At 38.6% G+C, this 24138-nt stretch overlaps 1 protein-coding gene across 3 annotated transcripts in view; it reads right to left on the reverse strand.

Annotated features, from left to right (window-relative positions):
• Positions 1–512: 512 nt before the first annotated feature.
• LOC117427008 (disintegrin and metalloproteinase domain-containing protein 23-like) overlaps positions 513–24138 on the reverse strand; it is a 56770-nt gene continuing 33144 nt past the window's right edge. The window contains exons 9-26 of one of the 3 annotated variants that reach the window (XM_034045338.3): positions 23109–23174; positions 21852–21920; positions 19895–20061; positions 18930–19014; positions 18346–18433; positions 17543–17594; positions 14416–14515; positions 13840–13911; positions 13514–13600; positions 12923–13003; positions 12715–12765; positions 12340–12403; positions 11944–12049; positions 8883–9002; positions 7793–7961; positions 7302–7413; positions 4721–4811; positions 2140–2304 (exon numbers count right to left, since the gene is read on the reverse strand). In XM_034045338.3, the coding sequence (XP_033901229.3) occupies positions 2259–2304; positions 4721–4811; positions 7302–7413; positions 7793–7961; positions 8883–9002; positions 11944–12049; positions 12340–12403; positions 12715–12765; positions 12923–13003; positions 13514–13600; positions 13840–13911; positions 14416–14515; positions 17543–17594; positions 18346–18433; positions 18930–19014; positions 19895–20061; positions 21852–21920; positions 23109–23174 (1626 nt within the window). In that variant the 3' untranslated portion in view covers positions 2140–2258. The other 2 variants (XM_034045337.3, XM_059033579.1) reach the window with 2 other exon arrangements.

The following is a 24138-nucleotide window of genomic DNA, read 5'->3' on the forward strand; positions in this document are numbered from 1 at the left end:
AAAATCTTTTTTGTACCTGAGCAATGTGGTCTGGAAAGTGTCTGGGGGGTTCGCTGACGGTGAATGTTTTAGATACTGCATTAACATATAAGCAGAGAAATAATAAGTTTAAGAATAAGTTCTAATAATTTAATACTAAAATGTGTCTTTACAGGAGTAAACTTTCCTAGATCACCTTAAAATCTCCAGGGCATATTTTTTAAAATTGTTAAAAGTTCACTTAAGTGCAGTTCATTGATATTCTTCAAAAAGTATGACTCTGTTTTGCTGGTACTAGTCTACAGCATGTTGGTCGAGAGAGCTAATCTAAATGTGGATTAATACCTTTAGGACAGCTAATGGTGGCCACAGTATTGAATACAGACAGGGCCTTACATTGATGTCAATATGAACAAACCAGGAGTATAAAAAAGTGCCCCTCATTGTGAGGACATCTTAAAGTGAGGTTTTACTGTATATATTTTTAAATATATTATTGTCAGTTTAAATACAAATTCTGTTGACACAGGAAATAAAATAATTCAATTATTTATTACTCAATGCCTTCCTTTTTTACATGAAGCTATGTTGACATAGAAACTCTGAGTACTCCATATAGGGACGTTTTGAACATCTTATGCTAACACAGAAAGCATAATGGTTTCATGAAAAAAATAAGTGATTTGTCAACATTCTGTGATATCTGGGGTTGACTTCAAAGGTTGTTCCATTGTAAAATATTACCAGAGAAGGATTAAAAATCACTGATCATGTTTTCAGCCTCTGACATCAGTAAATTGCAATACAAATAACATGAATACATCTGTCAAATAATAATAAAAAAACACAATGCACTCCTCATGATGTAAACAACAGCTTCACTGTAGGTTTGGATTTAACAATTCAAACTTTTTAAAAGTTTAAAGCTGAAATTAAACATGAGAAGTATAAGTGGTTAAGCATATAAAAGTTCACCCAATATTATTTTTATTTTATTAGCTTTTTATTGTTGTGCAGTACCTTCTTTTGCATAGTAAATAAATGTTAAATGTTTGTTGTCGACATGCACCTATCGCTTTTTTTTTTTTTAAGCATATTCTTGCAGATTTTGAACTTTCATAAAAGTAAGCCCAGTTTTGTGGACACATGCAGCATACCAGCAAGAGCCATAATTTGCCATTTCTAGTAAAAATGTATTGGTATACAAGGCAAAGCCAGTATAGTGGGTGTTAATGACAGCTTTTCATTATCACTAAATTACTGAATCTCAGGGGGTATTATTTAGACTTCTCATGTATGACACATTTTTAAATATTGATTATAGGAAGAACAATTCCTAAAACACTCTTGTTTGAAGCTCTTCACATACTGCAAGAAACCAAGGAAAACACATCACAAAATAAATAAATAAACAACAGGAGGACATATAATGAAAGATAAACCTTCCAGTGTCGTCAGACCTTGTACCTCACATACCCCAAAGGGCATTTTTCTTTGGTTTGAGTTACCAGTGGGGATTTTTCTTAGCTTAAGATTCCTGTTGCATATTAAGGGAGTGGGGGGGGGGGGGGTTGAAAGATATCAAACTTTTTTTTTCTTTTGGTCTGTCAAAATGTTAGCCATGTTTTTTTTGTGTTTTTTTTTACCACATAAGCAAGCCCAAAAACACCCGCTATACAACATGCTAAAAAGTACAAAATAATTACATGTCAGTGTAAAATGATATGTTGAAATCTTGTTTTTTGTTCCTATGTACAATCTTTAACTATTTATACTGTTTATGTTTTCAGTTCCTGCTCAAGAAAGGCAGATTTATCTCTAGCATTCAATTCCACACTGATAACTTTGAGAAGGTGGTCCTGAGTTTGGATGAGAAACCCTGCTGAAGATATTAAAAAGAGGAGCTTTGTCAGATGTCAGTGACCATGTTTGTGATGCTTTCTCCTTTTTTTCTCAGCTTTTGCCATGCAGGTACCATTGCAAAGAGATCTTCATGCCGTGGGAGTTTTAACGTCTTTAGAATAAGTCATGCCTATTAGATATGAGAATGCAGAATCTCAACGTACATACATTGTAGCACAGTCCCTTGGACACAAAGGGTGTTTTTGCTCTTTTGTTGTTCTTCTTCTTTTGCCATGAAGTTATCAGTTTGTCTTCTACAGTTTTCTAAGTAAAGCGTCACCAAAATAATCAATTTGAATTCCAGTTCAGCTGTTACAACATGTCCATGAAACCCAGAATCCATTGCTTTAGGGTTGAGGACCACCATTCGTATACTTCTAGATAGCGCTTGCGTTAGGGTCGTACTTCCTCTTTTTGACATTTCTTCAGGTGTTCAGAGGAAACAAGGAAACAGATTGAAAAACAGTTAGTAAAGGATCAGGTCATTTCTACGTCTCTCCGTTCATAGTATAGACCACACACATGTTGCCCTTCCACAGCTAGGCCACATTCAGCAAAGGATAAGAATACAACCTTGAATAATATATTTATTTGAGATATAAGGGCATACTATAGGCCACTGCTGTTCAAATATTTAATGAAAGGCTCAAGGTTCATATTTTATTGATTTAAATGGCAGTGGTATTTAGATGTGTCAATTGAATAGACCCCATCAGCGCCAGGGTCATGTGACGTTTCACAAACCTCACCCTTACCAAAGGTAAGTGCTAATTGTGGGCTGTGAAACCAGCCTTTATACATTTCAATTCTTACCTTTTTTTTTAATTGAATGCCACATTCAATAACAATGCTGGAAGCAGTTACATCATCTTTTGAGTTGCCTTTCAGATGGCTTGGCAATAAGGCATACTATACTATGAATGTTATTCTTTTCAATACCAGAACCAACTATTTATAAATTACACTTGGGAAATGGGCTGTCCATTTCTAAGTCCAATAAACAAAGTGTAATCTATGAACAAAAGCAAGACATCACAAAGCAACAAAAAGGTTTGCCACTCCCCCCCAAAATCAGGCTTAATGTGGGTCATCAAGCAGATAAGCATGCATCTTTTCCTAATAAAGGGCATAACCATCCCTACTGCCACCATGTGGGCATGCAATGCAGTTGAAGAACAGTGTGTATTACAGCTGCTAATAACCTTGTGTTTTAAATAATTTTATTTTGTATTTGTATATGAAGATAAGCAGTGCTCTTTAATATTTAGCTTGTTTCTTCACGTAGTCGTTAGTGGTGTATAAGAGTAGACTCTACTTTTTTCAACAGCATGCCTATGGAAAATAAAGAATGCACATTTAGACCTATACTTTCAGTTGTTGGCAAATTGCCCATCCCATAGTAAATTAATCTGTGATCTGATGAAATCTAAAAACTACAAACAATCATTAAGCTCTGCAGGTCCTGAATTTCAAAGAACATTATTTTAGCAAAACTTACAGTAATACCCATTTAAGATTCTACCCCAAACTTGATGGAAAAAAACAAAAAAAACATTTATAGGTTCAGGTAACAATTCTCATGCTATACAGTTGTAATACTGGACTACATTGTAAATGTGGGACATGAACTTTTTATTTTGTTTTAACTTAGAAATAAAAAAAATGTGAATGTTATGCCACATTTCCATCTGCCACTGGACATGAGTTGAAAAACATTTTAAATCAGTTCCGTGAGTTGCAAATGGCAGCAAGTCAAGATCAAACCCATTTGATTTTGCACTGTCAGCCCTGTCTGGTGGAGGAAACTACCCAATAAGCTTCCAATCCAAAGAATGCTCGAGGCGAATTAGAAATATCCCAGAAAAGGCTCCTCTAGGTATCAATACTGGGGTGGCAAACACATGACACCACGAGGTATAGTTATTGTACCTGGTCAGAATCAAACCCAGGTCCCAGAAATGAAATTATTGCCAAAGAGGTTTGTCATCCAAATAGATAAGGAAGCCTTTGCAACAGGAATGTGTTTCTTTCAGTGCTAGTCAGGATGCAGTGTGTTTTAAGAGTGCAGAACACGCTATTGTTCCACTAATTCATTTACAATGTATGCCCACCTCTGTAAAGTAGCAAACCTTGTTAATAAACAATGCAGGTGCCCTTAACATTTGTGATGGGGTAAATTAATTAAAGAAGACAGGAAACTATAAATTAAGAAAGATTTCCATTTCAGACAAACAACCTATCATCGGAAACATCTGTCGGCATAACTGAGTTTATACTTGAATACAACTCACTCCATTTTTAAGAAAAATATCAAGTAACATTCTGGCAAACAATTTGACTTAAAGTATCTAATATAAATACCATTTGTGTTCATACAGCAGTATAAACATTTATTTTAAACAATTAAATAATTTTAAGGTTTGTTGAATGAATAAGTTTACCCGGAAAAAAAAAAAATGAAGCTCTACAAAGACATTCATGTTAAAAAATGTAAATAAAAAACAATAATAATACAAAAAATGCTGGTGGCGATTTCATTCAATCTTGCATATGCTAATATCCTTTCATACTGCTGAAAGAAACATGCATGTCAAACTCTGAGCTAGGCCAATCCATTTGAGGTTCTGCTACGGATTTATAATCTTTTGAAGTAACAAAAAAAGCCATTTCTTTTTTCTTACTGCTGGATTATGTGTGGCATTTCTTACCTGCATACCCTTGAGTTTAAACTGCTTAAAATTAGTCTTTTGATATCCGTAGCAGGAACTCGAAACACAGTTTTGTAAGCAAAAGGAGAAAAGCCGTAGCCACTGAAGAGAAGACATGCGGCACTGCTTACTTAAACCCCCATCCTGTCCCCCCAAGGACAATGGCAGCCACCAGGATGGCGCCTGCGATGGAACCTATTATAAGATTGGTGGCGCTAGGACCTGTGACAAAGGGATTATGGGAAGAAAGACGTAAGAACCAAACCACGCAGGTCACATTGAAGGGAAATCATTTTGTTGCTAAATACATATCCTACAATGACAATTATGTTTTATTCCTCCCTGTCCACTTTTATCCTTCACTGGAGTTTAACTGCATGACTCTTATTTTACTATTAGTGGTGGAGGAGGGGGAGTGCTGAAAATGACTTGAGGGCCGGGCCTCCAGCTTTTTGGACAGTATGGAGCATGATTTTCTGCCTAAATTAGATTCTCTTCAGCCTCATGTTCTTTCTTAGTGAAGACACTTGTTTATATTATAGAACCACAATCACGCACAACATGGAAAGGCAAACCAAGGATGCTCCAAATATGTCAACTTACACACTGTACAGAATAGCACATATTTAGATACTTAAACAGTACGTTTAAACATTTCAATTACATTACACTATGTGAATAAGAGAAGCAAGCAACAGAAGTGAATTTGGATGAGAAGAGTACAGTAGTTGATTTCAGTATTTTACCTTTGTTTAAAATTAAGTATAATGTGAAATTTAATATGGCTTAAAACCATCAAAAAACATGTCAATTGTCTAATCCAATTTTGATCTTATATTTCAAATATTTGTTTATGGAAACGAACAATTCTGCTTTACACATTTAGCACAATAAATAAAACTATAGAAAACTGATACCCATCTATAAAATAGCAATTTGTTAATTATCACTACAGTAGTATTAGGGTTTTTGTTTATGCCCCACATGCCCCAGAAAGGAGAGGGTTAAACACTGCATGACAAAAATCACATGACACTGACAAGTCCAATCACATGACGAATACGGTCACCACATGAAACAAAGCCACTGGGACGGTGCACAGAGGGCTCAGGGTCATCACATGTACCTCACTCTAAGGCACCAATATTCAAAAACTCTGAAACTGAGAAAGATGCTTACTCTATTCCCCACCCTGTGCCTCCAAATATCACCCCCAGGGCCAGAATGGTCCCTGCTACTGCACCTATCAGTCTGTTAGTGGCCATGCTGACTGTACAGAGGGAAAAGGGATAATTTTACGAAAAAGATTACCATCTGTTTCTTTGTTTCTTTAGCTGGAATGGATTTACTGTAATGTCTATCTAGTGCAACCATGACAAGATTACATAAAAAGAAAACTCCCGTGTTTTATCACTTGTCGGTTTCACTAAAATGACATGATAGGCTGTTGTTCTTTTTAAGTTGTATAAATAAAAAAAAATGAATCAATTATAATTAGAATAAAATGAGTTTTTCATTCTAACAATGATCCTATTAGAATACTATATGTTATTGCCAAAATTACTATATCCTAGTCAATGATCTACAGGCTACAGTATTTTATGGCAATACTAAACAGTATCTTTTCAATTGAATTTTACTTTTTTCATCAACAAACAGAACCAAATAGTTGCATTGAAGGACAGACCAAAATTTTCTCTTCTTTCTAATACTTTCTGATCTATGGGGAAATGTGTGACAGTAAAGAATCTGTGCTTTAAAACACTACTCACTCCTAAATATTTGAGACAGTAACAGATTTCAGATTTGAAATTAAAATCCATATGACGTTAGCAGTATTTTTTTTAGCAGGTTGACTTAAATGGAGAAATCAAGCAGCATGGTTTATACTGTCTCTAAATAACGGTGGATGTTTTTCATTCGAATAACATTGATGTGTCCACCTCTCAGTGTCAAGGTTATGTCACAGCACAGGTACCAAACTTGCATTTGAAGTAGAATAAGCACTGTTCCCTTTAGAGCCCTCAGAATACAATTAGTCTCAGTGTGCAATGTAGCCATTACTGCAAAACAACACTTATATACCAGGTGTGCATCGCTTTCTTGTTCTGCAAAACACCTTGCCAGAAAGAAAAGAAATATTTTGGTCTGTCCTAACCTGTACAAAGAACATTTGAAGAGCAAGGAAAACAAAACAAAACATTAGCAGTTTAATTGTTTGGTGGAACTCATATACTGTAGTGAAATATTTGTCAGGTGATTGAAATGCATTAGGTGTATTGTACATATTCAGTCTGCAGTGTGGTATTATTTAAACCCTTCTGATGTTGTCTGGATAACAGTGTGTATCATTTGTGTAAATAGCATACAATATCTAATAACTGAATATGTCTGATACTGTATTCGATGAAGTTAATTGATGTCTCTTAAAAAAAAAAAGATTCTAGAAGCCAACAGATGTATCATGCCTTGTACAGATATACTGTGACATTAGGATTGCTTACAAGAGTTTATCCAAAAGTTGTTAGGAAATAAAATAATTTAATTTGTGGCTTATAAATTTGTGTTTCTTTACAGTTTTACAGTACCTGTTCATGCAAATCTGTAAAACCTCAAATATCCATGCAACTGAAATTATCCCCTAGTCCTTACTATTGAGGTAAATACAATCTTTTAGACAAGCAATTAAAACTCAAGTGAAATTAAACAAACCCTTAGGCCCATCGTCAGGATTAGGCGGGGGTTCCTTAACCGGGTCATAGATGCTGCAGTCTGTTCCAGCCCAGGTTGGGTCACATGTGCAGGTGGCTTCATTATTGCAGACCTGCAGGATAAGGTGCAGCATTATTGCTTCTCACACTTACTTTGCCATAAACTTTGATATGAATGTATATACCACATATTTACCACCCTGAACAATGGTTAACCATGTTTTTTAACAACACTTTACCATACCTAGATGTTATTTACCATGTTGTACCATGATATTATGATGTGTTATTACAATTTGCTAGGCTTCAGGGTATACCACAGTAATCTTTCATAAGCACAAGATTACCTGGTCAGTGAAGTTCTTCATCCACACACTCCTGTACTATTTTTGTAAGCAAACTGTTAGTTAAGTAGCAGGGTGCTGATGATTGTCTTCTATCTCCACATGTAATATACCATTTACAGATGCATTCTTTCCCCAGACAACCTACCCCATGTCCTGAGCACACCGGCCCGTTTGATCCACTGGGACAGGCGCTCATATTTAAGGACGGTATCGGCAAGCATTTTCTATTGAGGCACATCATGGACGGGCCACAGGGTGTTCCGTCCTCTACATATCCTAGATCTGTTTCATCATCCAACAAGACATGTCCTCCACTGGAGAGAAGGGACAACAGTGTCAATGATGTCCCCAAGAAGTGGTCTTGATATTCAAGTGATTTAGCACAGAAATTCATACTGAACATAGGGATTTATCAGAGTGGTCAGTATGGACAGGTGGTCCATCTATAGCTGGTGTTTAATACAGATTTGACTGGATACATACTAAACTTAACCATTTAGCTTACTACTTTTTGAGCTATTTAGTAAAGTTAATGGTTGCTTCTGTCAACACCCTAGTCTTGCATTAGGATACACAGTAGAACTGTGCTAGTTAGTGATTGAATGCGCTCCTTATGCTCTACTGGATATGCTCCAGTTAACTCCTCTTGGATTTTCGCCTTGGATATTGTGGAGGGAGCAATGATAAGAACAAGGGTTTACAGCACAGTAATAAATAAATCTGAAATGATAAGGGAGGCATTGACAAGAGCACAGATATACATGTTATAAAACTATTATAAACTTGATACTTAAGTGTAACTAGAGGTAAAAAAAATCAGTTGTGTTGCTTTAGTGCTGGGTCTGAATTGAATCAAATCAGTTATTTGACTCTAGATCTGCTGTTGCTATGCTGTCAATAGACCCTTTATGATGTTTGTTTATCCAAACTGTACTGTGCCGTGTTATCACAGGATAACAGAATTTGGAAACTCAGTAAAGTAAATGACAGATTCCACTCGTCACATAATATTCGAAAAATCTAATTTATGTATCACAGTGTATGTGTATGTGCATGTGACTGGTAAAGAAGAGAATATTTATGAAATTAGCACTATGCTTTCATATGTTTCAAACGCATACGTTAAAGAAATATCAGTCACCTGTGCATTATTTTCTAATAAAGTACCTGACAAAGGCCCACTTGATAGCAATAAGGATTCAGTAGGTAAAAATCTGGCACATATGCTCACTTACCTACAATCTACAAGTCTCCCCTGGTGGTTGAAAGATGCTGGAGTGACATCACCTTTCATAAAGCCAACACGTGGGATCCGGCCAATGCTTGTACAGAGAAGGTACCCACAGAAAACATCACTAGCAAAATAAGAGTTCAAACAACTGTTAACATTCCTGGAGTGCTCAACAAGCTGTTCAAATTGCTTTGGAAGCTCTTTAACAGGAATATATGAGCTTGGCTACCAGTTTCAGCTAAGAACTCATTTAAACCTCTGTATTCAGTTTAAAAAAATGAATTATCATTTAATGTCAATGTATTGGCATTACAAAAGCAATACAGCGGTCCTGTATGAAAAATCAGTTGTATGAACAGTACCAGAAGGTTGGACTAAGAAGGGAAGAATGAGGGGAAATGAAAATCACAAAATGAAGATTCTCTGGTGTTGTTTTCTTCATAGCAGAAGGGTTATCAAGCTGTGGCTTTAGTGTGCTTTCATTTCAAGATGAATTTTGCAAGCAAGGACATTTTCATTCTGACTGAAGGGTAGCAAGTGTATTGACTGAAAATCCTAGATACAATTGACAAAGTTAATCCTAGTCCCTACTTCAAGTGTAGCAGAGACCAGGACCAGAGGACACAGATGGAAACTGAGGTCAGAGGATGAAAATTCTAGTTCTTTTTAGCATGTCTTTGAAGATTACAAGACATTTTTTAATGATCAATCTTCTTTGAATGAATACTATCTGTCATTTTTTAAGGGTTCTTTGCAGTCTTTCATGGTATTCCTAATACACCAGGAGGATGATCAAATAGTCTTTCACTTCTATAAAGTCTTAAATGAAATAGAATAGCTTAACACAATTAATATTATTTTCAGAGACTGTTTAAGAAATATCTTTCAATGAGGGGCAATTGAAAAATAATACAAATTTCCTAAATTCCAAAAGACATAGATCTAAGGCATCCTGCGAGGGCAGAATAATTACCAGACCTTTAAACCATGAACTGCTTTTGATGCATCACACAGGATTTATACAGCAGGAATCTGTGCGTGTGTTGGAGAATGCTGGATAACTAATACCTCATTTAGAATAATAGGGGAACAGGCTGCTTATGCAAAAGTGAGTACAGCTGCTAATCTAGATGCAACATCATCATTAAAGCTTTCTAGGTGCTTCTACTAAAAAGACTATTAAATGTGCTGCTTTGATTGTATTTTATTTTTAACACAAGTGTCTCTTCAAAAGGCCAACACCACTGTATCTTTAATATGTGGAATTATGTTCACATTCCAACCATAGTACATACAAAATGTTTTATTAATATATTCATTTAATTATTTTACATTTTTAATATACTTCAGTATATTCCTGTGGTTCAAAATGTTCATGGTGTCTCAGCATGGCCTTCATCACCTAAGGGTTTTACTACCTTTGCTTGAGGAGAGGACTGGCCCTGGTCAAGCAGAGCTCCCCTCACTATGATAGAGGTTTTTGAAAGACTGGGTATGTTCCTGACATCTTTCTGTTTCAGCAAATTCTTGCTTGTTCAAGCTCGCGAGTGAAAAATGGAACAAGGATGCAGGCCCTGCTTTATTAATCCACTTTATTACACATGAAAATAATACTGTAAATGTAATTGTACTTAGCGATGTTAGCAATGGGCCAACAATCACAGAGTGAAAGGTTTGCAATATTAAGAACTGAACTGTTTTCAATCAAATACACCCCAGTGTTGTTCATGAACTGTATCTCCATATAATCCCTGACAATCATATAAACACAGGTTATGTATGCAAGTGTTTTCAAATTAATCTTACTGGAAATCTACACAGTAACAACATGCTGGTGTTTTACTCTCTTATAAACAATACTGATTTCCATTACACGAGAGTAGATGTTAAAACTTCATGCTGATTTGAACTCAGCTCTCGCCAAGATAAGCACCAACTAAGACATAGCTTTACAGTAAACTAATGTGATCCATATGTGTATCCATCCATTTGCGCTTCCTTCCATATGATGATGTAGATATCCTTCTGTCTGGTGTTGATGGAGGAAGTGTAATGCTGGCTCCAGGGATCAGCTTATTGCCTCCCTAGCGCATCAGCACACACAATGGCTGCGATGCTGGCTCCGGGGATCAACCACAGTGCAGTCTCCCCAGCGCATCAGCATGACAACCGTCTGGATTGAGCTAAGTAGGATACATCTCTGGGGTCTTCAAGTGGGCACCTTCCATCCTCAGTGTTTCGTCGTCTAGCCCACGACACCTCAAGAAGGCTCGACGGTGATTCTGGCGTCCCAGCATCACCCCGCTCGGTCCCCCACTCAACTCAGCCCAGCTTACTTACCCGTACATCAGCGTTTCTTTCTTTCTATTGTGCTTGAGATCCCCAGCCAGAATCTTTCCGTCTCAACCACAGCCAGTTGTTGCTCCTCTCTGCTGCTTCAGATAAGTTCTTCACTTTGCGACGCAACTCTTGGCTACTGAATCCGACGTCTCTGAGAAACCGGGTTGTAGAGTGTGCCACAAATCCTCGACAACCCACCTCCACTGGGTAAACCCGGACTCTCCATCCTCACTGTTCCGCTTCAGTGGCTAGTTGCGCATACTGCAGTTTCTTCCTCTCATACGCCTCCTCTACAGCATCCTCCCATGGCACTGTTAACTCTACCAGGTGAACAAGGCGTGCTGATCCAGACCACAAGACAATATCTGGTCGAAGGTTAGTGATGGCAATCTCAGGTGGAAAAATAAGCCGTTGACCAACATCTGCCAGCATTTCCCAGTCTCTAGCAGCTTCCAGTTGTCCTGGGCGAGGATTGGTTTTAACACCTTTTCTTGGTGGTTGCTCTCCTGGGCGGAGGAATGTATTCTTTTGTGTGTAATGTTTTGATGGAACAGGTGGCAACTTATTGGTCATGTTACGCTTGTCTTCCAATACAATTTAAATACAATAAAAAAAATGAAGATAGGAAGAGGTCTGAGATATAGAGGTGTTATGAGTTTTTAAGGTGGCAACAATTAAGAACCTCTGTTGTTTGGATCATTAAAATTATGACAAGCAAAACTCACTGTTTGTTGCACTGGATCCACTTGTCTCCATCTCTCCCACAGTTCCCCTTCTCTGTTCCCTCTGTATTTAGTTTCTCGTAGCAAAATTTGTCAGATCCACCTGCCTCTGACAGGATGAAAGTTTATTAGAAACTATCAGTAATTACGGCTGATTTTACAGACCCTGATTACGGCTGTTCTTGGACTACCTCACCTGAAGTAACATTAGTCCAAGATCGGTGCTAAACGAGGTCTGTGAAAACAGGCTGTTGGGGTTTAGGGATTGCCGATTGCAAAAGTATTGTACAGTATTGCAAAAGTACTGATAAAGTGAAATCCACAGCCACTTGTATATCCCACTACAATTACTGTAAATCTCCTTAGTGGATAAAAACTGAAATACTCTGTGCCACTTACTTGCTCCCCATATGTATCTGCACTGGTTATCTCTTGTTTTGCACTCTCCATTATAGCATCTTCCCTAAAACAGAAACAGGATAAACATACGTGAGAGGAGCTCTAACTGTAGGATTTACAAGACATGAACAGCTCAGCTTTATGAAGAAGCCATTGTGGATCAAAGGTACACTTTAGTGGGTCTGCTAATCTGCAGACCATACTCATAATAGTAACTTCTGTAGAAAACATTGTTGACCTTATAAAAAACACTCTCTTTGTAATCTCAAAGATATACAGAGGTCTGTTTCACCACATGATTCATCAATTTAAACATTCAGGGTTCTGAGGTAAAACTTACTACAGTGTTGAACACTGCACTTGTATATCAAATACCTGGTTAGAGTTGCAGTGGTATCCATCCTGCTTATGAAGGTTAGGTGGGCACTGGTAAAAAAAAAAAAAAAAACTTTAGTAATTTAAGGTATTAAAATAGAAGTTTAGGCAAAAAATCTTTTTTTTTTACTAGAAAAGTAATAACCAAATGAAATAATAAGCTGGGATATGAATTTCTCCCATCCAGTAAACATTACCAAATCCGTACCTGACCAGAGTCCCCAGGGCACATTTCTGTTATATCACAATCATTGACAGCGTAACGGCAGTCATACCCCCTTGGATAAAACTAAAAGCAAAAGAAACAGACATTTTAAAAAAAGTATTTGAAACCTGATAAAACCTGTTGGTAAACTGGCATACAGTGACACTGACAGCCTACGCAATTACCATGTAAGTTTTGAGTCAGGCGTGCATTACACAGGATCATTTTCTAAGCTGCACAGTTCTTGATTTAATAGTCCAACATTGCTCAAATTAAATAATATGTAAGCAGACGTGAAACAGGAACATATAGATAAGTGCAAAAGGATATTTGAGAGGAATAAAAAAAATGTAACCGTATAAAACAAGCATGAAACAGCTTTGTAGGAAGGAGTGTTTATGTTGTTTTTTCTGGCTAGTTTTATACTGTTGAATATATTTACTATGCCTTTGCACTAGATTCCAAATACAGCCCTTAAAACATGAGGGACAACACTGTATACAGTCCAGTGTTTCGTAGTGTATAAAAATACTTGAAAGCAGCAGTGATATAAACCAGGCATGCATATTCCGTAGTGCCTATTTTACTACTTACAAGACAAGTGTTATTGCAGCATGGCCCATCACTGCAATGGGCTCCACTGGAGAGAGAGCACTTCTTACAGCAATCACCATAGCACTCCTGGAAGAAAGAAAATATCTCAGGATTTTGAGAGTTCATTCATGTTAGATTTAAAATAACAAGAAAACAATGGGGCATACAGGGGGCTAAAACAGCGACTGCCCGAAGTAGCACATACAGGTTGTGATGAGACGAGGAGATGTGCATCAGATGATGACGCCAGTCTGGGAAAGGGGGCCAGCAAATTCAAGGTACTCGTTAGCTTATCATGTGTTCTTGGCAACCATGGCTTTACTTACTACTCTCACTCCACAGTCACATTCCTCCCCCGGCTCCATGTATCCGTTCCCACATTCTGTCGCCTCAAACAACTGGAACAGAAAGAGATGTCTGCCAATGAACCACACTGGCTGTAAAGCACTAGCTAAGCAAACTAAGGTTTTAAAATCCACTATTGTTTTTAGATACATTAGCAATGGTTACCCTTAAGCAGAAGATCTTTTAGTGTTTTTTTTAGTCATTTTGTTTGCTCATTATTTCAGAATATACCCCTGGGACACTCTTCTAAATGACTTTATCCAGGCATGGACATGTTTTAAATAAAAAGACTATGTAGATAAAAAAAAAACACAATCTGTAGTGGTGTTTTCTGCAGTTAGGTAGGTACAGCAGGTAGGACATTTTCTTGCTCAATAAAGTAAAAGTTTTCATGTATGTTTCAGGGTTGATGTACTGAAAACTGTACTGGCAGAACCAGGCTGTTGTTTCTTTGATTTTAATAAAAAATAAGAGAAAATATGTATAAACTGAGAACAATATTTGGGAAAGGGTTACATGTTTTTTTTATTATGGCTCTACTTGCTTCATGAGCTCACCTTTGTAGGTCTGTTAAAAAGGCAGGATCCTCCACCTTTTAGCAAAAACTCCTTGTAATCTGAAATGCTGCATTTGGAAAACTTCCGAGTGTGTTGCACTCTATAAATAAGGACAGATTACATATCAAAGTGTAGCCTTTTATTAACTCTAATTCCTCTTCAGCTTCATCCCAGTGAATTCTAGTTAATTACTAAATGAACAAAGTATATTAAAAAACAGAATCTGGCAGCCTACTGACTGCTGTCTAACAGTACTGAAAAGACACTATCCCCAGGATTACATGTGTATTAATCTTAATCATGGCGTCTCTAAAAAGTATAAAATTACAAAACAAGAATTGTGACAAAGGTATTTTAAGCAGTTGAAACAGGGTGGAGGCTGGGTACAAACCGGCGACCATTCGGACCGGTAGTGAGCACCTTAACCACAGTGCAAAAGAGCCGGGCTCGTCTGCATTTGTGGTTTTTTAACCTCATCTCACCGACAGGGGACAGGACAAAATTCGTAACGGCAAATCTGTGCTAGCTTTAGTTCACGGGGTGTGAGCTGGGTAGGTAAGGATAGGGCAGAGGAAGCAGAAAGAGCCGTTAGTAGGACAGAGTGCTGCTGAAGGAACAAACTTAGGACAGAGGAGCGGGTCAGGTGAACTGCTGGTATGGAGAGAAGGCATAGACATGACACATGATGGAGAATCCCTAGCGTGGATGATGAAAGCCAGGATCCGGTTTTGATTGAAGGAATAGGATGAATCCGATTCTGGGCGCAGAAAGTTGAAGACACTGACCAGGCTGCAGAATAGGAAGTGGTGAGGGCTGCAGACATGTAATGCTGAGCAGATTGAAGGAGGTTACTGAGAGTAGGAATCAGTCGAATAGCAGCTGGTGAAACTGGGAAGTCTGGAAGGTGGGTTGGGGAAGCAGGTGGGACCAGTTGACGGAACTTAGATACTGAAAGTGGAGGCAGGAAGAGCGCTGGAACTGAGAGCTGAGGTGGTAGCTGGAGCTGAACGAATATAAGAATCGACTGCTGAGGAAGCTCAGCGCCCTTTGCACCCCATTCTGGAAACAAGGGCAGAGAGATGAGATGCCAACCATCCTATGTGTTAATACAGGATCGATCAGCGGTTTGCTACTATCATGTCTGCTTGGAATGGAAAAGGTGAACTCACATTCAGAGATCTGTTTCACAACTCCAGTCATTCTCCTAGTAGTGGAACTCCTTAACTCATAATCAAGACAGATTTCCAGTCTCATACCACGATCTGCTGAAGCGGTGATCTGTAATAGTGAATGGTGGACTGCCATCGGTAGTGTGTGGTGGCCTGCTGTAGAGAGCAGAGATCTGCTGAATGCGGTGGATATTGATCTTTGAGTGTTAAGGCGGTTTTAAATGGTGCCGGAGATGGGGCTGCCTTTGGGCAGAGATGAAGAATGCATAGATCTGAGGCCGCTGCAGAACCTGAGAGGTTGAGAATGCATTGCTCTGAGGCTGCTGCAAAACCTATTGATTTGATCAGGAGCAGTCTATGAGTGTATTGTCCATTGTGGGGTAGGAGGACACTTTGACTGAAATGTTTATAATCGTAGGACATGGTTTCTGTATCTGACTGGTGGCTCACACTGAATGGAATGATGACTTTGAAAGTTGTATAAAGTGCCTTGATGAAGTTGGTCGGTTTGGAGGAGCGGAGCCAGATGAGGAAGTGCGAATCCGGGAACAGGAGCAGGTTGCAGGAATGGATGCCTGATGCTGGGAAGCTGGAAGTTAATGTGACGGTGGATTCTGAGCATCTCAGAAAGCGGATAAGCGTGTGGCTTCGTGACCAGGTCCTCGAAGGGGGGGAAAAGAGTTGAAATTGAAGAATGTCAATTAAACGTTGAGGCAGGACAACAAACTGCAGGAATGGATAGAGACTTGCAGCAACAGCAAACCAGCTTAAATTATGTTGAACTTGTGGTGTTATGCTGCCGTCTAGAGGTTGTGATTGGAATTAAAACCACTGGCTTCAGTGAAGCAGGGTAGAATATATTTGGTTACTGTGATTCATCAAAACATTTGTCTAAAATGATTTTAAAAGTTCAATTTCAGTAGTTCTATAGTTACAGTACTGCTATGCCAAGCTAAAGCACCTAGTAACGGAGCAATACAATCATCATTTAAAAATGTAACAGAATTTCAAAAGGTGGTTTCACTCATTTAGTCAGCCTTTCAGCTAATAGAGGTACCCTGGCAGTGTGCGTGTGTGTGCCTCAATGCACATGATGCTAACCATTCTGTGAGAGGAACTGAGACTATAAAACAGAAAATTAACAAATTGACATATTCAGATTCAACTTATTTAAATATTTACATGTAACTGTCGGCTCTAAAGCCCACCATGATTAACTACAATTATTGGGTCTAAGAGGGTAAGCCTCTCAAACCTTGTCTTGTCTTTTTGTTAAACATCACTTCCAAACGCAAAATGTGTGGAGAGAACCCACTTTGAAGTAATAAACATGAAGGCTACTTGCAGCCCAGTCGTGTGAATGGACTAGTACACTCTCACTGTGTTAAGAGCGATCAGTATTAAGTGGAAGTGCAGCCCAGCTGCAACGATGATCCTAAACCAAATCCCACTCAAAAAGTAAGAGGCTAAATGTGACGACCTACATAAAAGAAACCAAATGTATCTATGCTCCAATACTAGAGATGGACTGCTTAGCTTTGCTCTTTCGCATGGTGGAAGTTTGACTGCTGAAATGTAACTGGGACAAGACCAGTAAAGAACAGTGGTAAACAAGTAATATATATATTTTGTGTAATACTACTAATTAAAAATGCAATCATACATTTCACATGTAAGATGCTTGCCATAATTTTCATAATGTTCTGTATTTTATTGATATGCTAGGCCAATAGATTTAAACATTCAATATAGAAACAATTAGAGGATCAAAAGAGGTTATCCCTTCATATAATTAAAATAGTCGCATAACACAAGCCTATATTGTTGGTATCAGTTTACCCAGTGCGATGCTCTAAATAAAATTCATCATTCTGCAATTTCAACTGACTGCCAATGGACCTGAAACAAATCCAGACACTGTCAGACTTGCAATGGTAACACAATACAGATTCTATTACCCTGTTTCTTCCATGATGCATCCAACCCAAGACTCAGTGCACCCACACTCCTCTGCAAGAACGAAAGTAAAAAGGTTTCTTTACAGCTGACAAATAACAGACACAGAAAAGGTATTCTGATTCCTGGACTGGTACGTTTTAAGATAAACAGCAAACATTTCCTTTGACAAAGATAATATAGGAAACCTACACTAACGTCTGCACAAATAAAAGACACTAAGGGTTCCTTTGAAAGCTTTTAACTGAAAAGTGTAAAGCACTCCATTGTTTTTAATCAATAAGAAAGAAAAAGACACATCTGTTAAAGTTACAAAACTAGAAATAAGCACATATTGATTAACACTTCACTGTAAAAAGGAAATTGACAGGCATAAGTAATATGCATTTAAATTTCTGCTACTTACGGTAAATCAAAGTGCACTTTCTAAAGGTAAAGATCCACAGCAATGGGTCACATGAGATTCTGGACAGATTTAGTACACAGTAAATAAAGATGTCCGGTATTTGCATTGTGTTAAATGGTTATAAATAAAGTTACTGTTAGGTTTACAGTGGTCCCTAGAGATGTGGCAGTGAGGTAAAACCAAAACAGAGGTGTTTACATTATTTAAATAGCGCGTTTTTTAAACCACAGCGCTGAAATCGGATGTGCTATAAGATACGCTGTTTAGATCAAATGAATAGACCAGTGCTGAGCAGGCAGATATGCAATAGGATACAACAGACCCAGAAGTAACACTATTTCCTGTTAATTGTATCTCTATAGCTGTACACACTGAGTAAGGTAAAGGTGGATACTGTACTTTTTCTTGAAGCCGGGTCCCACTGGATCCCCAGGTTCTGAGCCAAGCTCTGGGATAATGCAGCTGCCATTGCCCACGTTGAACCATACTGGTGTTCAAAGAAAGGAATTCATTATTTTAATTTAAACCCTTCTTTTATCGTTACTGTATTTATATAGAAATTGATGCAGCCTCATCACACTATCCAACATAAAATAAAACATGCACATGTGGATATTATCCAACAGTGTATCATCTCTGTTTACATGACGTATGTTTCAAAGTGTTTGGTGGCTAAGCAGGTTGAGAGTGTACATTATTCCTCGCACACGCTTTGTTTTGTAAGAGAAAGTGCAGTCTCAACGTGATAGAGGTAGTCACTGAAAAACAGACAAAAAGCTGATATGAACGTACTTGATGTGTTTACTTAGAACCTGTTGTGGTTTAAACTCTTTGTCATTGACATTCTGAGTGTGAGATCTACACTCTCAGTGAAATCATAAGTATAGCTGCTGCTAAGAGATTCCAATAGGGGCATGACTGATCATTTCTATTATAAACCCTGCACTACAACAAAAGTTAAGCATGATTTTCTGAATACTCACCTCATTCACTCCTACACCACGGGTCGCAGAACAAATACCACCAAAGTAGGCAATACTACTCCTTGCATAGTGAAATGTCACATTCCTGGAATAAAAACAGATATTTAAGTGACAGATGCACTTTGAATATTAAAATAAAAGCAACTAAATTATTATTATAAATACCACTCATTGATTCCCTGTTTTTACTGATGATCTGTAGTGTGTTGAATGTTTTAGTAACACTTTAAAATAATGAATGCAAATTCATATGAATTCCATAGGAGTAACATCTGAATAAGAACTGTTGTGTTCTTATTTTGTAATGATCACCACAGCAATCCCCCACACAGCTACGGAAAATGTAAGATTTCAGTATTATTATTATTATTAATTTCTTAGCAGACGCCCTTATCCAGTGCGACTTACAATGTTACAAGATATCACATTATTTTTACATACAATTACCCATTTATACAGTTGGGTTTTTACTGGAGCAATGTAGGTAAAGTACCTTGCTCAAGGGTACAGCAGCAGTGTCCCCACCGGGGATTGAACCCACGACCCTCCAGTCAAGAGTCCAGAGCCCTAACCACTACTCCACACTGCTGCCCTATTAGTGTTGGATGGTAACCTCATCACATAATAACATGATGGTAATTGCAGGGCAGGTCAACCACTAGGTTAATGCTGCAGTATGGGATCTAAATTCCATACTTTTATAGGTGTAAATACACTACTGTGCACATTCTTGGTGCTCTAAGGGCGCTGGTATTTTGATTAAATAATGTTTAGATCATTAAAATATGGCCCTGTATGACAATGTGGAGAGTAAAAACACCTTGGTGGTCAGTTTGCCAGCCTTTTGCCCACAATGCACAGCAGATCATCATGCAAGCAGCACCTAACCCCCACCTCCTCGTATGGCACGAAAACCGGAAGGGGTGACGACAGATCAGATTAACATGCATAGAAATAGTACATACGAGAACAGGTGAACAGCATCTGCACGCTGTCTGATACTGTGCTGCCTGTACTTGGAGAAATCCCGAAGCATTTCCATGGGCTTCTCGCCGACAGGGATTTGATCCCGGTCTGTCCAGATTTCCACTCCAACCAGGACCACCCTGGTGTGGAGCTGCTCTTTAAACACCTATCGGCAAAGACAGTACAGGGACAGGAGAAGAACACTGGGTGTGAGAGAAGCAGCGTGCCAGAGTCAGGCCACTCTGCCCAAGTGGAAACACAACACAGGGGCCAAGGCAGAAAGGACACATGGGAAAAACAGATCACCGTTAGTGAAGGTAAATAAAAAACGACAACATTTGTATCATTACATGTACTCTATCTACATTTTAGCAAACATTTTTGTAGAGATTCTTGTTTTATTTTTTTGTGGCTTCTATATCTTTTGCGACAGTCCACGGCTTTGCACACATTCAGGAGTAGCTGTTCAAGATCACCTGTTAGGAATAGAGTATGTGTTGGCCATAAAACTGTTCTTTTATTAATTTTTAAACAGCATAATGTTCAGGTTTACAATGACTGCAGGACAAAACAAATATGTCCTATTGATAAGCTTGAAGTGAGTTGAATTCTTAATACCCTGTGACAGAGAAAAAAAGGATCTTGGTTATAAATCTCCCTCCCAACCGGTGAGGGCGCTGTGTAAAGGGAACAAAGTGCCCCAGACTGGATGGTCTGACAATTCATTCCAAGGGAAAGGTGGAAGTCGGCCATCTAGAAAGGGGGTGGAGCTACGGTATACCAAGTCATCGTCCCGGAAGGGAAACGATGTGGCAACCACTGATTGGAGGAGAAACAGTTGCACTTGCTAAGCAAGGGGGTGTGACTGACAGTACAAAAGGGGATGTGGCTAGGCGATCTGTTCCTTTGTTATGGTTAAGAGAGAACCCCTGAAAGGAGAACTATAATTGTATCATGAGTTTTTGTTTGTTTTGTCGTGTCTAATAATATATTTGTTTATTAGACGGCTAACACATACCGGGAGCTGTCGCTTAAGGCCAGCACCAACCCGGACAACACTTCACAACTGTACACAAATAAATTGTATTTCACCACTTGCACGTTAGCACTCACTCTGGACTTGTGATCGTGTGTGTGTCTTTGTGTGTGTTATACTGTTATTATTATTTCGGGACTGTAAACCCTTTGTTTTGAACAGTACAATACACATTGCTGTGTATTGCCTGGGATTATTGTTTACAGTCGCAGACTGGAATTTAAAAATAAACGTGTTTGGATCGTGAACTTTGTTGTCTGTCTTTTTATTTATTTATTTAATTTTTTTTAGGCTCAGCCCACCGCTACCACCCCTGCGCTGACTCGGGTGCGGCGAAGACGAGCACACGCTGTCCTCCGAAGCGTGTGCCGTCAGCCGACCGCTTTTTTACACACTGCAGACTCACCATGCAGCCACCCAAGAGCTACAGAGTTGGAGGACAACGCAGTCCTGGGCAACTTACAGGCAAGCCCGCAGGCGCCCGGCCAGACTACAGGGGTCGCTGTACATTAATTAAAGACAACCAAGACATAATTACTCAATCATGTCTAACTTGAATAGACAAAGCAAATGTAAGTTAAAGTACTGGTCTGATTAAACAGTTAACCACAGAAGAGATCTGATCTAAATACCAGCACTGTTCAAATAGAAAATTAAGACCAACCCTGGCAAATACACCAAAGAGACTGCCAGGCACTATTAAGAGTTACTGGGTTTTCCCAAAGTGGCCTTTTTAAAGATTAAAACGATAGTGGTATTAAGGTCTGATGTCTAGAGCCATGGAATAGAGGCCTTTCAGGTACAAGCTCAATATGGATGTTGCAACATGACGACTTATTCCTTGGGGCTCCAAATTCTAACTTCTCGCCCCACGCTATGCACGTCATTCTGCATCTGCCTGTACAGCTAATGCTACTTACAGCGTCCACAAGGTTTACTACAGATTTTGCAAAGTTGTTAGTGTGTTGTCTGGTCTTGTGTCTCTTGTACTGCAGAAAAGAAACACATAAAAAAGCATTTTACTGTATATTATATATTTAACAAAGAACATCAGGTATCAGAAAATACACACATTTGCTGCTGTAGTGGTTTATTTAGGACCATAATTACAAACTCATGATTTCAATATGTAGGACCGCTGCTTGTCAATTGCATCAGAACAAATTATTAGTCATTCTGCTCAATGAGCAGGTTACACTGAAATGTGGATATTGCAATTAAATACCAGGAATGTGCAGCATGCGGAATTCAATTCTGTGTAAATTAGAATGAAAACAGCTCCCTCTGCTGGTTCATCTAGGGAAATATTACATTTAGAGGGAAAACAATGCAGCCTGTATCAATTTTTTTGGTTAGTTTAACGCAATACTATTAATAAAGGTAAAGCTGGTTGGATATAGGGCAGTTATCCAGTGCGTTAAAACTGAATGCTCTAAGTCCACGCCAGTGAAATTGGGAATATTACATTTTTAATCACTCGATCATTCATCCTTGACCATGACACGCTTGAGTGACTATGACAGAAGCATATACACTTAATCACCTAATTAGTGAGACAGTTGATTGGACACTGGATATGGAGTGATTTCAGCTGTTGAATTGCAAGCTTGAATAAAAACAATAAAGAAAATCACATAAAAAAACAATATGCCACGTCTGTCAAGAGAGCCGCGCCTTCGTGCAATCGGCATGTTGGAGGCTGGACTAGGGCAGCGTACTGTGGCTTGCAGTCTTGGGTGCTCACAGCCAGCTATTTCAAACCTGGCAAGATGATATAACCAGACACACTGTCAGAATGACAGGCCACGAACTGGGAGACCAAGAGTCACAACATCTGCCCAAGATCGACAGATCATTTTGCAGCATCTTCATGATGTCAATTGTTAATCAGAACAATTAAAAGTCACTGCACCTGCTCTAAAAGAGTTTGTCATTTTTCAATCACATCAAGTGAACTTTATCCAAATATAAGTGATAAGTTTGTTTTGATGCTCAAATATAAGTGATACGTTTCTTTTGCTGCTCAAATATAAGTGCTAAGTTTCTTTTGATGCACAGTATATATATATTTTTTTTCTTAGACTTACTGCAAACACCCATCTCTTTTACCAGATATATCATTTCTAAAACATTTGAGTTTTGTCTGTTTCTCAGCAAGAAGACAACATGAGACTCACCGTCCTGTGATCGCTGACAATCATGAGTTCAAGGTACTTCATTTCTTCAAAAACATTACGAGGCACCTGTTAAAAAATGAATGAAAAAGATAATAATTGCATGAGGAACCATCAGTTTGTGTAACTGCTATGGTATCAGCCTGCTGTGTCGAGTCCGCCCTGCATGCTTACTCTGTGCTGAAAGCGATGGGTGATAACTTAAGCAGTTTCCCTTTTAACCCTTTGCGGTCCATTGTCGGACTGGGTCCGACATTGCAATTATTCCTCTCAGGTACTTTGTCGGACTGGGTCCGACATCATTATAGCAACGCAAAAAACGGGTTTCTCCAGAAAAAGCCGAGAAAACCATTCAATTGTCAAGTGGGAGCGACAGGAGCCGAGACAAGTCGAAAAAAAAAAAAAAAAAAAAAAGGCGTATCTCATGAATAGTCATACATGGCCCTGGTATCAGATAACAGGGCGGTCGTAAGTAAACAAGCTGGCTGCCAGTGAATCAGCGCACAGAGAACACGGACATTTGCAGAGCTTTTTTGAGATGTTATAGTAATAAAATAATGACTTGGATCGCATTATTGAGGAGTTTGGTGATAAAACGAGTGATCAGAAGATGATTGATCGGTATGTACGACTATTATTTTTATTATTATTTATTTCTTACATAGGTGAAAGCTATAGCGAACGAAAGGGTGGGGCGGGGCTGGAGATGCCTAGTGAGTGCTTTGTTGATGTGCAGGGCCATTTAAACCCGTTTGACTGTGGAAAAAAAATACTTTTAAACAGCGTGTCTAAAATTAACTGCGCGTGTGAAAATTAATTAGACCTGACGTGCCTGACGCGCAATTAATAAATGGACTGCAAAGGGTTAAAGGTTTCCCATAGTAAACACCTAATAATAAAGCATACTGAAAGCATGGTACAGCATAGGTAAGTATTATAAGCCCAGAGAGAAATGGGGAAGCATATTAAAAAAGGGCAAACCATGATAAACTATGGTAAATGCAACATGTGGTTGACGTATGCATGGCCATGG

This window comes from Acipenser ruthenus, chromosome 11 (assembly GCF_902713425.1).
Source record: "Acipenser ruthenus chromosome 11, fAciRut3.2 maternal haplotype, whole genome shotgun sequence".
Classification (NCBI taxonomy): domain Eukaryota; kingdom Metazoa; phylum Chordata; class Actinopteri; order Acipenseriformes; family Acipenseridae; genus Acipenser; species Acipenser ruthenus.